Consider the following 17482-nt stretch of genomic DNA (forward strand, 5'->3'; position numbering starts at 1 on the left):
TGGCCCAGCTCACGGCTCCTCACGCTCTTGGCAAGCCAGCCTTGCTTTGGCCAGCAAACGATGCCGCTGGTGTGTCTGGTGCAGCCCTCCAGCAGCTCCACCAGCAGCCAGGCAGCAACACCAGCCAAAGGCCAATATACAACTGGCCCTGGTCCCTCAGGATGCAAGCCCAGAACCTCCCCCGTGGCTCAGCATGGAAGCAAAGGCTGAGGACTGCACCTGACCGCTGCAATCCTGCCGGCATCCGACCGCTGTCACCCCTCTGGCAGCCGCACTGCTCCACGGCCCTGTCCCGGGGAGCAGCGAGAGGCAACAGGGACACCGGGGACTGCTGCCAGGGCAGGCAGCACACAGCTGGCACCGCCACACACAAAGGGCTCCCGCGGTGCCACTGTTTAAGGAATCCCACCAAAATATTTCCCTAAACATATTTAAATTCAGGAGCGAAAGGAGATGAATGACAGCGGCCTGCCTTTTATGGTTCAGGGGAAAGACATACACAGCTGCTTATTTAAATTATGAATCAATCTATTATCTAGCAGACAAATGAGGAGTATTCAGCACGTTAATTAACTGAGCATATCTGTGACCCAGATGCTTAAAAAGAGACAGTAAATCACACAGGGAGTTCGGGTTATCTCTGTTAGAATAATTAAACACTGAAAATCAAGTTAAAACAATGTACAGGGGTCTGACTTGAGCTAGCAACAGCAGATACAGTTATGGTCCCTGAACCTCATTTTGCCTTCCCTCTGCATGCTGGTTGTAGGGACAGAGGTGCCAGAGCCTCTGACCGGCCCCCCCACTGCCCCTCTGCCTTGCGTTTTGCTCCCAGCTGCTGGCAGATTTGCACTTTTAGCCAATGTGTTGCCAATCAAAGCAAGACCTCTGCTACATTACAGCTCACGGAGGCCTGTTTGCCAGCAGTATCCATCCCCAGATGGGAATTCAGCTACAGTACAATTGCAGAGGGCAGCACGCACACACGCTTGCATGGCAGCCCACACAGCCCAGCGCTGCCCCATCCCATCCCCTGGTGTGGTATCTGCTCTTCTGCCCCCTAAATCCCTTTGCAAAATGGTGCACAGGAGTGTGTGTCTCTGGCTTTACAGCAATCCCACCTGCTGTGCTGGAGCAGCAGGATTGGAAAGGAGCACAGCCTGCAGAGCTTAGCACCATAACCATCACCTCCTCCTCCTCTTCCTCCCAGCCTTGCCACCATCTGCCCTGGATGCATGGTGCCCAAGCACAGGGCAGGGACCCTGGTCACCTCCACACTCAGCTCACGTGGCACCACGTACCCAGCAAGGGCATCTCCAGTTCAGCTTGAAAGGCTCAAATTCACATTATTTGTTTTTATCAGTTTGATGTTTCAATGAGCCAAGCCTCAGGTGAGGTGATGTTCTCAGAGTGACAATGTTTTTAGCCACGCAATTCATTTGAATTAGTATTTGAGCACCAGCCCAGAGGATGAGGCTACTTGCCTTGCAAAAAGAGAGGCATGTGAAAGAAAAGAAAAACAACAACAAAAAACACCCCACAACTTCTCCTTGGCAGACAGAAAATCATCTAGAGGTCCCAAATGGACAGCATGTTACCCTTTCTTCTCCTGTTTCTGAAATGTTTCCTACCATGTCCAAAATTAGAGTGCTAGACACTTTTCCTTTTTTTTTTATGGTGTTTCACAGTTTGTCTTCAGAAAGTTGGCCTCATGCCCATACGGCAACACGATTTCTGCTCTTCCATGTTATCGCCTAATGTGCTGGGAAAAATAAGTAGAGCAAAAATCAAATCTTTCCTGAGGAAGGCAAAGGGGTGGGGGCTGCAGGGAGACTAAACGAGCTGAAAAACAAACACGGGTATTATGAAAAATGCATCAAGTGCATCTATTAGATGTGTCATCTACTAGGTATAATAGCCAGATAAAGAAAGTCTTAAACACATGTCTGGATCCAGCGCACTGTCACACACTGGATCCAGCCTGTCCCTCCTCAGTACTTCAAAGCTGAAAGTGATGATATTGATGATATCCCAAAAAAGCCCATCTAACTCATAAGCGTAAGCTCCAAGATGCATTTGGGGAAATCTTGCCTTTGATGTCTTAACTCTTTCATTATTTTGCTCCTCTCCAGAGCAAGCCCACTGCAGCAGCTGGGGGTCCCAACCCCAAACCAAAGCAGGGGGTGAAGAACTGAGGCAAAGGGGTAGTGAAGCACTGATCCTGCTACCACTGGGTCTTGGGTCTTTCTTGAACAGTAAAAGGGAAGATAACACACAGCAGAGGCTGACATTTGAGATGGCCCCACAGGCTGCTCTGGGGAGCTAACCAGCTTTTTCTGCCTAAAAAGAGATGGGAAGTGTCACATCACCACACTGACCAACATCTTACAGAGCAGCTCCAGACAGCTCATCACTTGCATAAGACCTGAGCCTTATTTAGAAACCAAAGATGCCAGACAAATGCTTTATATTATCAATAAATTACATGTGCCATTGCCATTAAAGCCTTCCAAGCAGTTGCACCAATTCACCATCTCAACAACTCAGCAGCTCAAGCAAACCTTCCTGCTTCAATGCGGCTGGCGCAGCCTCAGGCAAGCAGTGAGAATTTGGTCTTCAGCTACATATGAAAGCTGAATGAGCAAAGGCTACTCCGTTCTGCCTGACTGACACAGCAGGTGCTCATAGTGATATCCAAGGTAACTGCTCAAGGCGGTACAAGAAGGACCACGGGCATAATTTCAGTAAGCTCCTTCCAAGCTGCTCTGCACCATGTTTGCGAGTCTCAGCAACGTAACCCAACTGTGTAAATCCTGCCCTCTTGCCCAGGAGCACACCCGGCACCACCTGAAAAGTCTTGGCTCTTCTCTGCTCCTCCTCATCCTCACAGCTCCTCTTGGAGGGGCCAGAAAGGCTCTTCCACCAAGGGTTTGCTTGTTGGACCACACTGTTTTTCTCCTCTCAAATGCCTTGCAAGGACTGACCATCCTGTTCTCACGTCAGGCACCCTGAAAATGGCACCTCTGTCAGCAAGTGTTGGAACAAGGCTACTCCCGTGGAGACCCCAAGGTGGCTTTGTAGTCACCAGTGATTTCCTCGCATGGTCATCACAGTGCTTAAAGGTAGCAAAAGCGGGTCTTTTTATGAAGTAAATGATTTCATAGATGAAGAAGGGGGTTTTGCCTACAGGTTTTCCAGTGACAGTAAGTATAGTCCACTTCGTATAACCAGTAAGAACCAGTGGTATTTCATGCAACAAACCCTTTTTTTCCTGGCTTTGAGGAAAGGCAAATCACTGCAATTATTCAACTTTAAATTCTGCTCTACTTGCCCTAAAATATTACACACCTACCCTTTTCAGTGATCTACACCTCTTTGCCTGTTAGGCAGTGTTAGCCTCAAGGACACAGACCAAGCAAGGCACCTGAAGGAGTTACTCAGCCTAGCACAGGGCACAAGACAAAACAGACTGAACAAAAAGGACAGACCAAAGAAAAACAGCTTGAAAATGCTAACTAGCTAGCCATTTAAAAGTGGTCTATCTTGAGGTCTTGAAACCTTTGATCTGTGTAAGTAGCCCACGGCCACATCCCCAGAGAAAAACACAGATCCATACCTACAGCATGTTCCAAATGTATCTCCAGGTTTAGGCTATAAAAAGGCAGGTTTCGATCTCTAACTGAGTTACTGGATACTAAAAAGAAGGTGATTGAACAAATGAGGCTCTGGAACCTGAGAATGAGGATTTGTGCCATCACAATGGGGGTCTGGAATTAAAAAAAAAAAAAAAGAGGTTTTGGACCCTGAAATGAGGCTCTGGGCCCTACAATTTGTTGCTGCACACATGCCCCATGAATCACTCAGGCTGATCTCCTATCAACAAACCTGCACCACCAATACATCTTCTTTGATTATTGTTTCTGGCTGGCTGTGTCTCAGGGATGGGAGAAAGTTAATTAGACATCTTAGCACCTGGGAAATAAAATCTTCGATGGCCTTCATTGACTCTATTGGAAAATAATTTAGGGTTGTTTAGCTTCCTTTCTGCAGTGAGCAATCTTCAATTAGCAACTTTTTTATTTTCTCCTTAGCCCAATTTCATCATCTGATGTGCTGTTTTGTCACCCTTGACAACGCAGTGTCCCGGATGATCTCAGTATTGACGGTTTTGTCCCCAAGTTCTGATGCTTAAATGGGCAAAACATATTTTATCCTATAATTAAATGAAATGCTCTGCTGAGTGAACATTATCTTAAGTTTTATAGTATTATAGTACTTTCTATCATGTTAATATATCACCATCGTTCTGTCACTCCAATGAAGTATTACTATATTATTAGTGTGATACATCATTACAGCAAGGTGTTTTCATGATGTATCACTTAAAAGATGAAACCATCAGGAAAAAAAATCTAAGAGCATGTTCAATATAATTACAGGAGAAAAGGATGCTTCATCTTGAAATCTGAGAATGATTTGACCTGGAAGTGAATGAAAACAGGGAAATTGGGAAGGTAAAGGGAAAATAAACAGAAGAAAACCCCAAAAATTTCACCCAGTGACAGATACTACAACAAAAGTGTTGTGAGAAAAAGCCAGGTTCTCACCCACATTCAGCACTAGGTATGGCATCCATTGTACCTAACTGCAACCATCCATAAACTACGTACTTAGTTTGAACTGATTATCAGTCATCAGCAGAGTGAGCAGAAATTCAAGACATAATGCAAGCTGCCCTGATTTGAATGGAAAAACTCTCTCCCCAGAGAGTCATGTGCCCTCTCTCTGTGCCTCAGGCTGCTCATCCACAGGCATACCTTATCCACAGTGGACAGGATCACGGTGTGGGGATGGACAGCTTACAAAAAGTGAAGGTTTCTACTGAAATCCCAACATTATTCAGTGGTAGGGAACAGGAGTGGTGACACCACTGTCCTTGCATTGTAAAAATGTAAATAAATGTAAATAAAAATATGCTCTCCAGCAGAGAGCACACACGCTTACCCTCACTAGCTAAGCCAACAAACCTGCTCCTCAATTGGGAAACATTTAAGCGTGGATGTGATGGGCCGCAGTATCAAAGGGAGAAGGGAAACTGCAAGCCACTACCTGAACACAGGCACCACCCAGCATGCTAAAAACCCAACAGAAATTGCAAGTCCTTGTGTTTTTTACATATATATATCTATATTCAGTAAGTGAGCTATTTGAACGAAGTGTTTACATCACCTCTAATTATATTCCTGGTAATAAATTAAAACACGCAGCCCATTAATTAAACTATAGTAATGAAAGTCCAATTTCTTTTGTGCCGCACCTGTGTTTTTACAAAAGGCTGATTTCAAAGCTTCTGCACTCACTGATAGCTACTTTTAAAAAGCGTTTTCAAAGAGTTAAACTAATTGCATGTATCGTGAAACAAAAGAACTACCAAGAACTGGTTCTTAGGTGGAGGGGGAAGAGATGATGCGAAGATGGAAGACCAGGAAGAAAAGCCTGCACTGAGCATGCACAACAGGTGAACTGAAGGGAACCAAGAGCACTGTGGTGTTTTATTTCAGAACACCAGGTTGGAAGAGAAAACATTGTTAAGTTTAATCACAAATCATCTGCTTTTAGTCATTCATCTTAAAGTCCAGGGTTAGCAGGCAATGTCAGACTAATGCAGTTTCACATATTATAATGCACTTAGAGGCTTAAGTTTCCATCCAGAAAGTCTAACAGTCAGTTTGTGCCATTTAAGAAAAAATTGTGTGTGTTTAAGCAACAGCTAGGTTATATTTAGCAGTGACTTGATCAACCACAGATGACTGATCTCTGTTTAAAGGCAAGGATAAACCAAAGTGAGATTTGTCTCTACCCCAAAGGAGCCCCGTGGCCCCTTCGTCAGCTCAGGTGGCTCCTGAAGTCTGCAGTTCAGGCTGAGGTGTGCTTTGGAATTACTTAGTCCTGGTGAACCTGGAAAGCTGACGATGACTTTATTGTGAGAATGGGTTCTTTACACATTCCTGTCACTTGAAGCTGTACATTTTCTAGCTAAAAATGGCCCTCCTTGAGCACACTGGACCCCCAGATACTCACTAAGGCTGTCAGAGCTACCATACCCTGCAGCTCTAAGTCCCCACTCAGCTCCATCTCAGTCCACAACTTGCCCTTCTGCCTATGTCAGCAGAAGGGTAATGCTAGCGTTATTTTGCAGGCAGAGATCTAGACAAAACTCCCCACTACCTCACCACCTTGTGAAGACTTCCTCCCATGGATGGGTTGTACAAGCACTGTGAAGGAGACAGACTTACCATCTGCAATGGCCAATGAAAGTTCGGTTTTTAGGACTGAGTTGACATATCTCTGGTATTCAGTATTTTGGTATTCAAAGAGAAAACAAAACAACCAACACCCATATCCAAGATGGGCTACAACCCATAATGGGTTAGAATTCAACTGGAGCCAGTGAACAGGTCACAGCAGCTTCTGTTTCACCTGGAAAACTCTGATTCTTATATGAAATTTGCTCAATAAATCATCCCAGATATATTGGGAAACTCTACTTTCCAGCAGGGACTTACCTTCCTTTCCCTGCTCTTCCTTCTGATTCATGGGAGAAAATTTTATAGGCAGTGTTTTATTATGCAAATACCTGCAGGCATTTAATTGGGTGGTCTTGATTATGTTCTATTTCCACAGTTCTGGTCTTAATGAATGCACATGCAGTGCTAAGCTTTCTTTTGCAACGTTATGAAGGAAACTGAAGTTCTCCTCTCCCAACCTGCATGGAGACCAAAGTGACCCAGAGCAGAGGTGCTGGGCAGGCTTACGCAGCCCTTGGGATCAGGAGTTCAACCACTGCTCTTGAGCATTTTTATATAGTTTGTGCACTTTTGGGACACACTGCAGGTCTGATGCAGCATCTTACCCTTAAGGGCATAGAAAATCTGTCAAACAGAGTTTATCAGCAAGCTGGATTTGAGTCTTTACTCATTGCTGTGTCACCTCTTGTGCTGCTTCATTGCAGCATTTCGCTGTCACACAACAACTTTAACAGGATTTAGGTGCTCACAACGCGTTAGACATGCCTATAGAGCTGATCTCAGCCTAAACCCTCAGTCATCTGCCAGCACAGACAGCTCTGGTTTGGGGTTATGATGTTAAAAGAACATGTTGGAAGGCTTGGCCAATGTTAGACTAACATACATCACGATACTGAGCTAGCAAAGGATGGAATGACACGCTGGGGCTATCTGATTGAAGAACATAACCCACAGAGTGCAGATACCAGGATGCATGTCTTGCCAGGGCAAACTTTTGCTAAAACATGCCAAGGCAGATGTTCTCCTGCAAATAAATAGAAAACTCTGTCTATGCCTTAAATATACCCAGCTCAGCATCCTGGCACAACTGGGATGTGTTTGTCTCACCTAACCTCACCCAAATCCATGTTCAGTTTCCTGTGTAAAACTCAACCTCTTGGCAATGGAGAGCAACTGGCAGGACCTATCTCATCATGCGAAGTGTCCTGGCTCTGCTCCGGTGGCACACCTTACCTTCTTTCAAGAGAATGCGGACAATGGCTTCTGCCTAGCAACTCAGTGATCAGACAGCTTTTCAGGTACAGTTTTGCATGAGTTTCTAATCAGATCAGTAGATGATCAGTAAAAACGTGGCTGATCCAGAGAAGGCAGCCGGGAAGTGTTTCCCAGTTTGGTAGTGTGCACAGACTTACTAATGGAATAAAAGCAATGGAAGAAACTGCCTTGTCACAGAGGAGTTTGTCCCATTTCCACCCACTGCCAGTAGTCACTGGGCAAGCACAGAGACTGCAGAGCCCATTACCTGCAAATTCCCCACCTCAGCTACATTTCCAGTATAAATAGCCACAGCATTTACATAGGAAATGCAAACAAAAGCAGGAGGCTGAAGTCAGATACACTTGTTATATTCTGGTGATAACCAGCCAGGGTCTCACTAGATAGAGATGAAGTGCTGGAAGAACAAGTGCTGCTACACTGTGGCTTTAGTGAGGCCAGGCAAGATTTTGGCAATGAAGAAAAACAAAATCACATCCTCATTCTTGGAAAAAAAAAAACATGTATCATAAGACAGCCACTCTGCCTCCAGACTAAAACGAGACTTGTTGTATTTTCTCCTTAAAGACTGGAGGGGATAAGGGCATTGTACTAGGGGATCTGCATGTCAGGAAGATGGCCAGTGGGCATACAGAAAGAAAAACATAAAGGAAATCATGTGATTTAGGCAAAACACTGAGGTGGGGATATAGGCAAAGATAAGAGGAAAAACAGACAGGAAAAGTTTACATGGAAATGGTTAAGTTACATCTGGAGCCTGCAGATCCTGGAAGTCCAGCTCAGAGTCTGCTGTTTGCTTTACAGATACCAGCAGTGACAGAGAGAGCAGAGCACTCTGTTTTGTTCTATTCTCTACAGCTATTGAAACAGCAGCATTCCCGTGCTGCCTTCTTTTAAAACACAGTGAGAGCTACAACTATGAAAAAGGCCAAATCAGTTCATAATCACTAACTTTGATTATTTGACACATTCACTAATCCTCCAAAAGATAAGAGATGTAGAGTGAATCTTGTAATCATGACTTTTTATCTAGAACGAGCTTGAAATTAGGTTAAAAATCTTCTGGTTTGCTCGTAAGATTTTGGAGAGACAAAAGAAGTGCTAGAAAACTAACACTATAGTGGAGCCCAGCCCAGCTGAAATAGTAAATTATCATCCCATCAAAAAGCACTGTTTGCTTTCTTTTCCCTGTTGGTACCTTTTTAGTCTGCTGGGTAGGAGAAAAGATAAGTCTTAAAATGCTCTGTTGGTGTGTGCTCTGCTCTGTTCATTGGCCATTTGTTTTCAGCATTATTTACCCTTGTCTGGAAAATGTTTTCAAATTACGCTTTTACTTGCAACTCTGCCATGATTATGGTAATCCAGAAAATAGCTCTAAAAGTAGCTGTGAAAATGCATCTCTTTATCTTTTTTTTTTTTTTTTTTTTTTTAAATCAGAAAGAAGCATGGCCTTAAACATTTGAGAGTGAAGCCAACAGACACATTGCACATCCATACTCTGTCTTCGGTCCATCCAGCCTCTGCCAGGTTCTGCCTGCTCCCGGCACATGCAGACTCCTCACCTGCGGTCCCCAGCCATGGCACGGGTACAATATTGCTGTGTGGTTCTCCTGCGGGCCCTGGTCAAGGCAAACATCCTTCGCCTTGTTGTTTCGAAGCTGTAAAAAAATAATAGGGCACGTTTACATGTTTTCAGAGATAAGCTATGAATTGATATGTAGCAATGTCTGGCCATGGAAAGAGTACATGGTACTATATCACAGGCCATAATCAGGCAGAGAAAGGTTTAGCATGCCATATGTTTTCTTTAAATACAGGCCTAATGATGACTGCTTTTATATAATAATCACCATTCAAAAGAACCAACTTTCCTTGAACAGTTTCCTTTGTATTTGGTCATGTGTGGTGGTAACAAACATATTTTTAGATTACTGTCAGCATGTTGCCAACAGCCTGAAATCAATGCAGAATTGCTTGTATTCCGTCAAAATGCCAAAGCACAAGGAACCCCTTCAAATCATCAGAAAGATGCAAGAGGAGATGCAGAGCTGGCAAACCAGGTGGCTCAGTACTCAAAGACACATTTCAGAAGGAGCATGAGAGTGCTGGACTCATGCTGCAAACCCTACCGCCAGGTCTGTGAAGGCAAAGATGCCCTCTCTCCAGTTTCGCTACGCTGGGCAACTGTAATGAAATAATGCCTTTAAAATATTGCTTGTTTGGGCAGGTTAGCTTGAAGTCATTAAACTCTGATAAGAAAACTTTCTTAAAATGAATGCCCATCCGGGGTACTCCGGCTGTGCTTCAAAAAGCCTTCTTCAACTGTCACTATTCCGTGAGGCCTACTACAACAGAGTATTATTAGTCCCCATAAATGCCTGTTTTTATATTCCTAGTACTGTCTCAAAGCCAATAGAGATTGAATTAAGTCTCCTTGCTTTATCTCATCCTTAAGCTGTTGTGACAATGCACTGTATCCTATAGAGACCATGTGAGAAATTAGGCTGAGGGTAAGCCAAAGGGTTTTATAAAACAACTTTTTGTTAAAAATATACATTCAACTGCGTAATCCATTGACTCAATAGGTAATACAGATAATTTTGTGTCAATTCAGTAAATAAGGTATTAAAATATTTTACTATGTATGGTCTCCAAGATCAGAAATAGATCCCCAAATAGGTTTTCACAAGAAACTGTGAGCAGATTTATAAACATCTATACAACTACACAGAAACAAGAAGGTTTGATTCATGCTCAACTCCTTTGAGGCTTTTTGTCATCAGAGCCTCACCAGCTGTAAAAATTACCAGTCACATCTACGGAATGTACCAGCTGTAATTACCTCGCCATACGCAACGGTGTTGTTGTATCTTCTCATTTCTGGATAAACGTGGTCCAGATACCACTGAAAATTTTTACACTTCAAGCTCTTCCTCAAAGCTTTTCTCTCAGAGACATCCCCAATGTCAATACCTGGATTCTGAAAAACAGAGACATATCATATCACTGAATGGTTCCTCTTTAAAATAAAAGAGAAAATGAGTGCATTTCACTGGTGCTTGCTATCATTTCCAATCAACTTTAAAACTGCCAAAGGTTAAGTAACTCCACACAGAAGCTGTGCCCTGGACTTTTGGCAGGCGTGTCCAAGACTGAAATTATCATCCGAGAAGCCTGACTTCAGAGAGTCACAGTGGGGAGATGACACGTACTTCCCTGCCAGGGTGTGAAGGCATTCTCACAGCCACCAGAATAAAGCTGGAAGCACTTTGGTCCTGGGAGGTAATTTAAAAAGAGAACCCAAAGGGAGAAAACAAGGAAAAGATTGTGAAGGAAATATGAGAAGTACAGGGTAGCAGTGGCAAAGCTTCCCCATGACTCCCCGCAGCTTCTGAACAGTCTGGAAAAGATGGAATTTTTCAAACGGAACAATGAATGATATTTTTAAAATATCTCACCTCCCACTGACAGCAGAATTCCAGAAGAGCTTAACAGTAAATTTATGTCAGGGTTTAAAAGATGGTCACGTGCTGAATCTTCAGAAAGAAAATCCCCGTCATTGCACCAAGCACCAAAACCCTTCCCCTACATGCCAAGGGTGTGAGACTCTTCCAAGAGGCAACTCAGAGGACAGAATGGTTACAAAGGTATAAAATAAGGGAAAAATAAAATTTTTAACAAAAGGGAAGACTTAAGATTCAAATATAAGAATCAGCTAAGAACAAAGGATAAAAATCACAGGAGAATGGAAGATGAGCCTGAACCTCAGAAAAACCTCTTGACAATTTGGACAATTAGATGGTGAAATAGTCTCCCTGGAGACACAGAGGAACCCCACTGCTCAAGTTGATTTAAAAGCAGACAAAGCTGCAATATCTGTCCCAGGAAGAATAATTTTACAGGAGCCAGAAGCAGGGGCTGAAGAGAGCAGCTCCTCTTTAACCTTTTATTCCATTACAGAATTTGGGGAACTAATGCAGCAGACAGGTGAAGGAATGTACAAAGCAGCCACTTTTCCTCCTTCCTACAGGTGTCTGGGTTTCTACTCTATTTTAGCTTCTGCTCTTGTCTTTTCCAGTGATCATTAACTATAGCTGGAAAAGCAATTTTCCATTACAATGCTTGTAATGATCTTCTAATGAATTATTCACTCTGCTTTAGAAAAGACACCATTTTAATCTGTGACTGGTAGCTCACAGGTAAAAATAAAGTTGATTCAGTGTAGACGGGTAGGACAGGCTGAAATCTGAAGAGCTGAACTGGGATGTGAGGCTAAGCAGGAGCACAAATCAGTCAACAACTGAAATATTCAGAGCATGGGGATCAGCTTTGTTTTGTACATAATGGCATTGCAAAATAATTCAATGTATATTCATAACCCCCTGCACAATACCACCTGTCAAACAAGGCTTCTCTGAAATTAAATCTCGATTTTACTGATAAAACCTACATTAAAAAAAAAAATAGTTCTTAGGATAACTCAGAAAACCCACCCGTAGTGTTGATTCATGTGACACTGCCTTTTCAGAAATGTAGGGGACCTGTGGCTCCACACTGTATGTGAATCCCTTTGTGCTGCATCCAAAAGCCTCTCCCGAGCAGGAGCGGGGTGCCTCATGTCTCAACCTGAAGCAGTGTGGGCATCAGGTCTGAACCCACGACAGCTTTCCAGCCCTACCCACGTACACTGGGATCTTGCAGCCTGTTTTTAAGGAGGGCTTAAAAGCTCGCAGTCCCACTCTCTGCTGGAGCAGCACCCAGCACACCCAGTGCTCTCCTGCCACTCACTGGGTAGCCAGCATCTCCTTCCCTCTCCACTCACCTATTCCCCAACAACAAACTGATCCCAGCCTCTCCACCACCCCAGTACAACAAACTGGCAGCACAGGCAGCTCATCAGCCCTTCCCAGGTGCCCGCTGTTCTCTAATGCAGTACAAAGCTGCAACTACCATGGCTCTAAATGCCAGGAAACCTCCCCAGATGTAACCTTTCCTCTAACAGCAGCAGCAGTTTGAGTTTAATGCTTTTCAAAATGCCCTGAAGCACCGTGCTGCCAGCTGGGGATGCTGCTGCAGCAGGATCGGGCCCAAAGCAGCTCTCAGCCGGGTTGGATCTGCAAGGTGTGACTATTTTGTGTTTATGTCTAGCACCAAAAGAGTGTCTGTAAATAACTGCTCACAAGGGGTCAGGCCACTCCTGGCATCATTTTTCCTTGCATATCTACAGCACAGCCAGATGCTCATGCTAACATATGCTACAAGGGGAATGAATGGCATCAGGCTCTGCAGGGCACCCCAAATCCTTGTGTCCCCATCACCTGGAGAGCATCACAGCTTCCTCCACAGCCCCTTCTCCTCCTGGCAGGACCAGAGGCTGCAGACAGGGGCACTGGCCCACCCCGGGCTGCTCCCGGAGTCCTAACAGCAGTGGTGGGAGCCGGGAGGCAGGAGATGGTCTTGGGCTTTGTGATTTAGACATAGTATGCACAAAGACTAGAGGTAAGCAGAGGTAAGTCCTCCTGGAGCTTAGAGATCTTTATGGAGAAATGCAGGGAACCACCTAGAGAGATCCACATGCAGCATCTGTCCCTTGGGCATGGTCAGCCTTTCTCATTGGCCATGGTTTTTCGAATGCACCATGCTGCACCAAGACAGGATTTATATGAAAAATAACATATCAGATCTAGGAAAGTCTAAACATTTCTGCACAGGAATCAATATAAGTTATTCAGAAAGAGTGTTCTTCAATTACTTGCACAAACATGGTGCCACTGGGAGGGAAACTTTTAGTGACCAACCAGCCTCTGATCCCTCACCTCTGGGCATGGTTTCTAAGCGCCAATGGCCTCACGTTTCCCAGTGCTGGGAGAGCTTAAGTGTGCCCACACATGGCATGGACCTGCCCAAGCCAGGGGATAACACTCAAGTACTAGTGATACCATCATTAGTCATCATCTGCCAACCTATTTGATAGACTCCACCTGCAGAGCAGCATCATGACATAAACTTTTGCTGTGTAAACACTCAATGGGGAGATGAACTCTGCAATACAGACTTAATACTGAGAAACCACCATGACAAAGTTGATGTGAACCATAAGTAGCCCCTCAAATTCTGCAGGTGTTGCAGCATCTCCATCAAAGCTGAGGGAGCTCTGCTGACTTCCATAGCTAAGGATGTGACCCAAGGTATTTAAGGCTTTCCTTCACCCAGTGGCACCAAATGCTGTATAATTCACGATTTTGACCCAGTGAAGCAAAAACTCAGAGAAGGGCGCAGTGCCCATACCTCCAGAGGCAAGTTCCATGCAATGTAGACATGGGACTTGTAGTCATCCATCCACACCTCAGCCACTCGCAGGGCATTGCGCTTGGTGTAGAAACCGATGTTGTTGTTGTAGGGCTTCTTCTTGCGCTCGATGTGAGCCACCCTGGAGCAGGGCAGGACCTCCATGCTGCCACCGCAGAGCCACACCTGCAACAGAACCGAACACCACTTCCATCAGCACAGGGCTCTCTGCAGTGGGTCCGTTAATGAAAAAGAAAGGAGATTTTGTGGTTTCTACAGCGTCCTGATGAGTGCAGAACATCGCATCATCTAGCTGCAAGTGGAAACCCATGGCCAGGTTTGGTCTTGGCTCAATAGCAAGCCAGAGGGAGAAGTTAACCTGTACCCAGACAGAGCAAAGCACACGTTGATGTAGGTGGGATCAGGACTACATCCAACACGTGGTACTAATGCGTTGTAGGACTGGGTGCCGAGTTTACAGAGATGTTTCTACTAAATAAAAAGGATTAGTGACTCGAACAGTTCAAACAATTGCAACATTTCCTTCTGTGGAAGGGATGACTCAGTGAAACATATGGCAGGGACAGATTTCTCCCACTTGAAAACATTTGTTCATTATTTTTCTTTCACATGCTGTTTAAAATTCCCTTAAATCACAGTTTACAAGTTAATAAAATATTTTGAGATCTTCTTTTTCTCACACATGACGGGAATTTGCAGAAAGACTCACCATACCTGAATTCTTCACTCCCTGTTTGTCTTCACCAAGAAGTTATTTATCAGAAACTAAAGACCCGTAGCCAGGACACCAGGCACTGGGCAATCATTATAAATACATATGCCAGGCAGGCCTAATAATCCCAGTTTCACCTATTTTGCAGTCTGCTCTGCATTACCCTTTTGCACAGTTGTTGTAACACCCAGTGTTTCTGGGCTCTCATCCAGGCTCACCACCTTTTATCCCATCTGTATTCCCTAAATTTTTATTGACCCTGCTCTATACATTCTCCCAGCACCACAAGGAGCCTCCAGGCCGCCTCTGCCTTACCAAAAAATAAAATAAAATAAAATAAAATAAAATAAAATAAAATAAAATAAAATAAAATAAAATAAAATAAAATAAAATAAAATAAAATAAAATAAAATAAAATAAAATAAAATAAAATAAAATCTTCACCCCATTTGCCTCATGGGGTCAAAAAAAGAGCCAAGAGAGAGCAGCATCACACTGGCATTTGGCATTTTGGCCCACATCTAGCAATGGGTGAGCCATGGTATGCCCAAACCCATTGTTTGCACCTTCCCATCCTAATGACACCCAAATGACACATATATTAATTGAAACACATTAGAAAGGCTTAACTAGTTAACTACTGTATCAGCTGCTCTTTTAAATCCAAGAAATGGCTGCTTTAGCACACCAAGTGCATGGCACATGCACCTCCAGGCACCAGTGACACAGTAACAGGCAGTGCAGCAGGTAAACATTTTTCCTTGTGATAATCTGGGCATTCCTGCTGTTATCACTTGGATTGCTGTAGAACACAGGGGCTCACGTCATAAAAATAGGGTGCCTTTTTATTAGCTGTTGCATTGGCACGTAACAAAAAACCTCTGGTCTTACTCCAGTTCTGCTGTTTGACCATTCTGAAGACTTTACACACAATTTTGGAGCACCTCTGGTGCAAGTTCAGATATATTTTTTAAGGAATATTCCCAAGGCAAGATTTTGACTGAAACCATCCACGTTTCTTGCCCGGTCAATTCTTTAGTTTCTCAGTGGCTGGGTGAAACAGGAGCATTGAGCCCTGCCTGTGGTGGTCACAAAGCTGCTGCCTTCATCCATAATGCTGCATAAAGCTGCCAGTCCTGGGAGATATCCAGCACCACCCAGTTTTGTAGTCTGGGGGATTTGTAAGATTCTATCACAATTTGAGAGCAAAATAATTATTATGAAAACTTTAAAACCATCACGCAGTTATAATGACATTTTCCAGCAAGCTTGCTTCTGGTAGTGAGGGTGCAATATTGCCTTTTTGTGTTTTATTTAAATAATTCACATAGTTTTATGCTAGACAGCTTTCCCAGATTTCTGGAATGTCTGTACAAACGATCTTGAAACACGCATATTGCAATAAACTGAGAGAGAGTTGGGCTTTGTGAAAACAGCATTGATTATATACGTATCCACAAGCCAGTTCCAGAGAGATCAATAAAAAATTAATTCAAAAAAGGCACTTATGCGAGGAAAGACCATACTTCTATTATCTCCTAAATAAATCCTATATTGTCATTATAAAGAAAAACATCTAACTGCTTCTACAAGGCTTTTATAACCTTTCTGCTGGCAACAACAGGAGCAAGGAGAACATGGGAACAGTCCTTGGGGAGTGGCTGAGTCACCCCTGGCATCAATGCCCCACTGAGCAGAGGAACGAGCTGTGGATCAGGAAGATGTTGCTTGCTCCCAGGTGGCCTGGCAGTGACATTTTGTTCCTGTGGACGTGCAGAACCACACATGGACAGGTCTGCAGGGATGGCAATGCAGGAGACATCCCCTGTGGGCACAGAGCAAGAGGTGCCCTGGCCCTACATGTTCAGTGTGATGCCTTATCCTTGCAACAACCACAGCCGTGGAGCAGTAAAAGGCAACAAGAAATGCCCCAGACCTTGATTTCTGGGCTCCGACTCAAGAGGAACTGTGAGACACTGTGACCAAAAGGTCCCAGAGGGCTCTCCACCCCGCCGGCAGGGCTGGAGGCCATTGACTTGCATCTTGGCCACTGGTGGCCACGTGCCATGGGCAAGGGCCAGGCGCTCTCCTTTGGCACACAGACCCTCAGGGCAGGTTTATTTGTGGTGTTGTCTATCCTATTCATAGCAAATAAACCTGAAATCCCTTAGGATATTCTGTTTACTGCAACTAACAGCTATAGCTGGGCCATCAGTCCAGCATGTTGGGTTTTTTTGATAATTTCTTGAGAATTGTCTGTTTCTTAGAAGATGGGTAATCGAGAGAAGTAAAATATTGAGACCTATGAGAAAAATAAGTTATTGTAAAATTAATTCCTGTTTAGCCTCTTTAATGTGGCAGATTCTTTTATATTGCTTGCTACAAAGGAACAAATTGCAATCAAATCAATTCAAAAATATGAATAGATAGCATGTAAAGGCATGCTTAAAGACTCAAGATGGAGTATGCAACATAGCAGGTTAAACATGATGAGCAAGTCACAAGTTTCCCTTGTTTTCTGACATTCAGATTTCAACACAACCATTAGCTTGCCATTCATCCACCCGTAAAAAGATGCAGGATTAAAAATAGAAGCATTCCCCTCCAGTAAATGACAGTGACTCAGTAACTTCTCCATCAGTCTACACACAGGAGTAATCAAATGTACAGAGAGATGCCTGCGTTTATAAATAACCAGTTAACACTACATTCTAGTAAAGAAGTCCCTGAGAAACAAACAGAAAACAAATCCATCACCCAGAGATCTTCGATGTGTTTTACGAAAAGCTGCTGGGTAAAACACTTGCAATTACTCCCCAAGCAGAGTGTCACTGTTGTAAGAATTCAGCCTGGAAAACCGGCAATTCTCAAGCTGCGA

At 43.9% G+C, this 17482-nt stretch overlaps 1 protein-coding gene across 1 annotated transcript in view; it reads right to left on the bottom strand.

The window, feature by feature from the left end:
• Positions 1-17482, bottom strand: part of GALNT17 (polypeptide N-acetylgalactosaminyltransferase 17) — a gene marked incomplete at both ends in the record, with an annotated part of 224636 nt that overhangs the window by 1300 nt on the left and 205854 nt on the right. Inside the window, 3 exons of the mRNA XM_084299577.1 lie at positions 9146-9241; positions 10426-10563; positions 13872-14057. Of these exons, the coding sequence (XP_084155703.1) occupies positions 9146-9241; positions 10426-10563; positions 13872-14057 (420 nt within the window). The remainder of the gene's footprint in view (positions 1-9145; positions 9242-10425; positions 10564-13871; positions 14058-17482) is intronic.

Source organism: Netta rufina (genome assembly GCF_964035555.1).
Source record: "Netta rufina genome assembly, chromosome: 21".
Classification (NCBI taxonomy): Eukaryota; Metazoa; Chordata; class Aves; order Anseriformes; family Anatidae; genus Netta; species Netta rufina.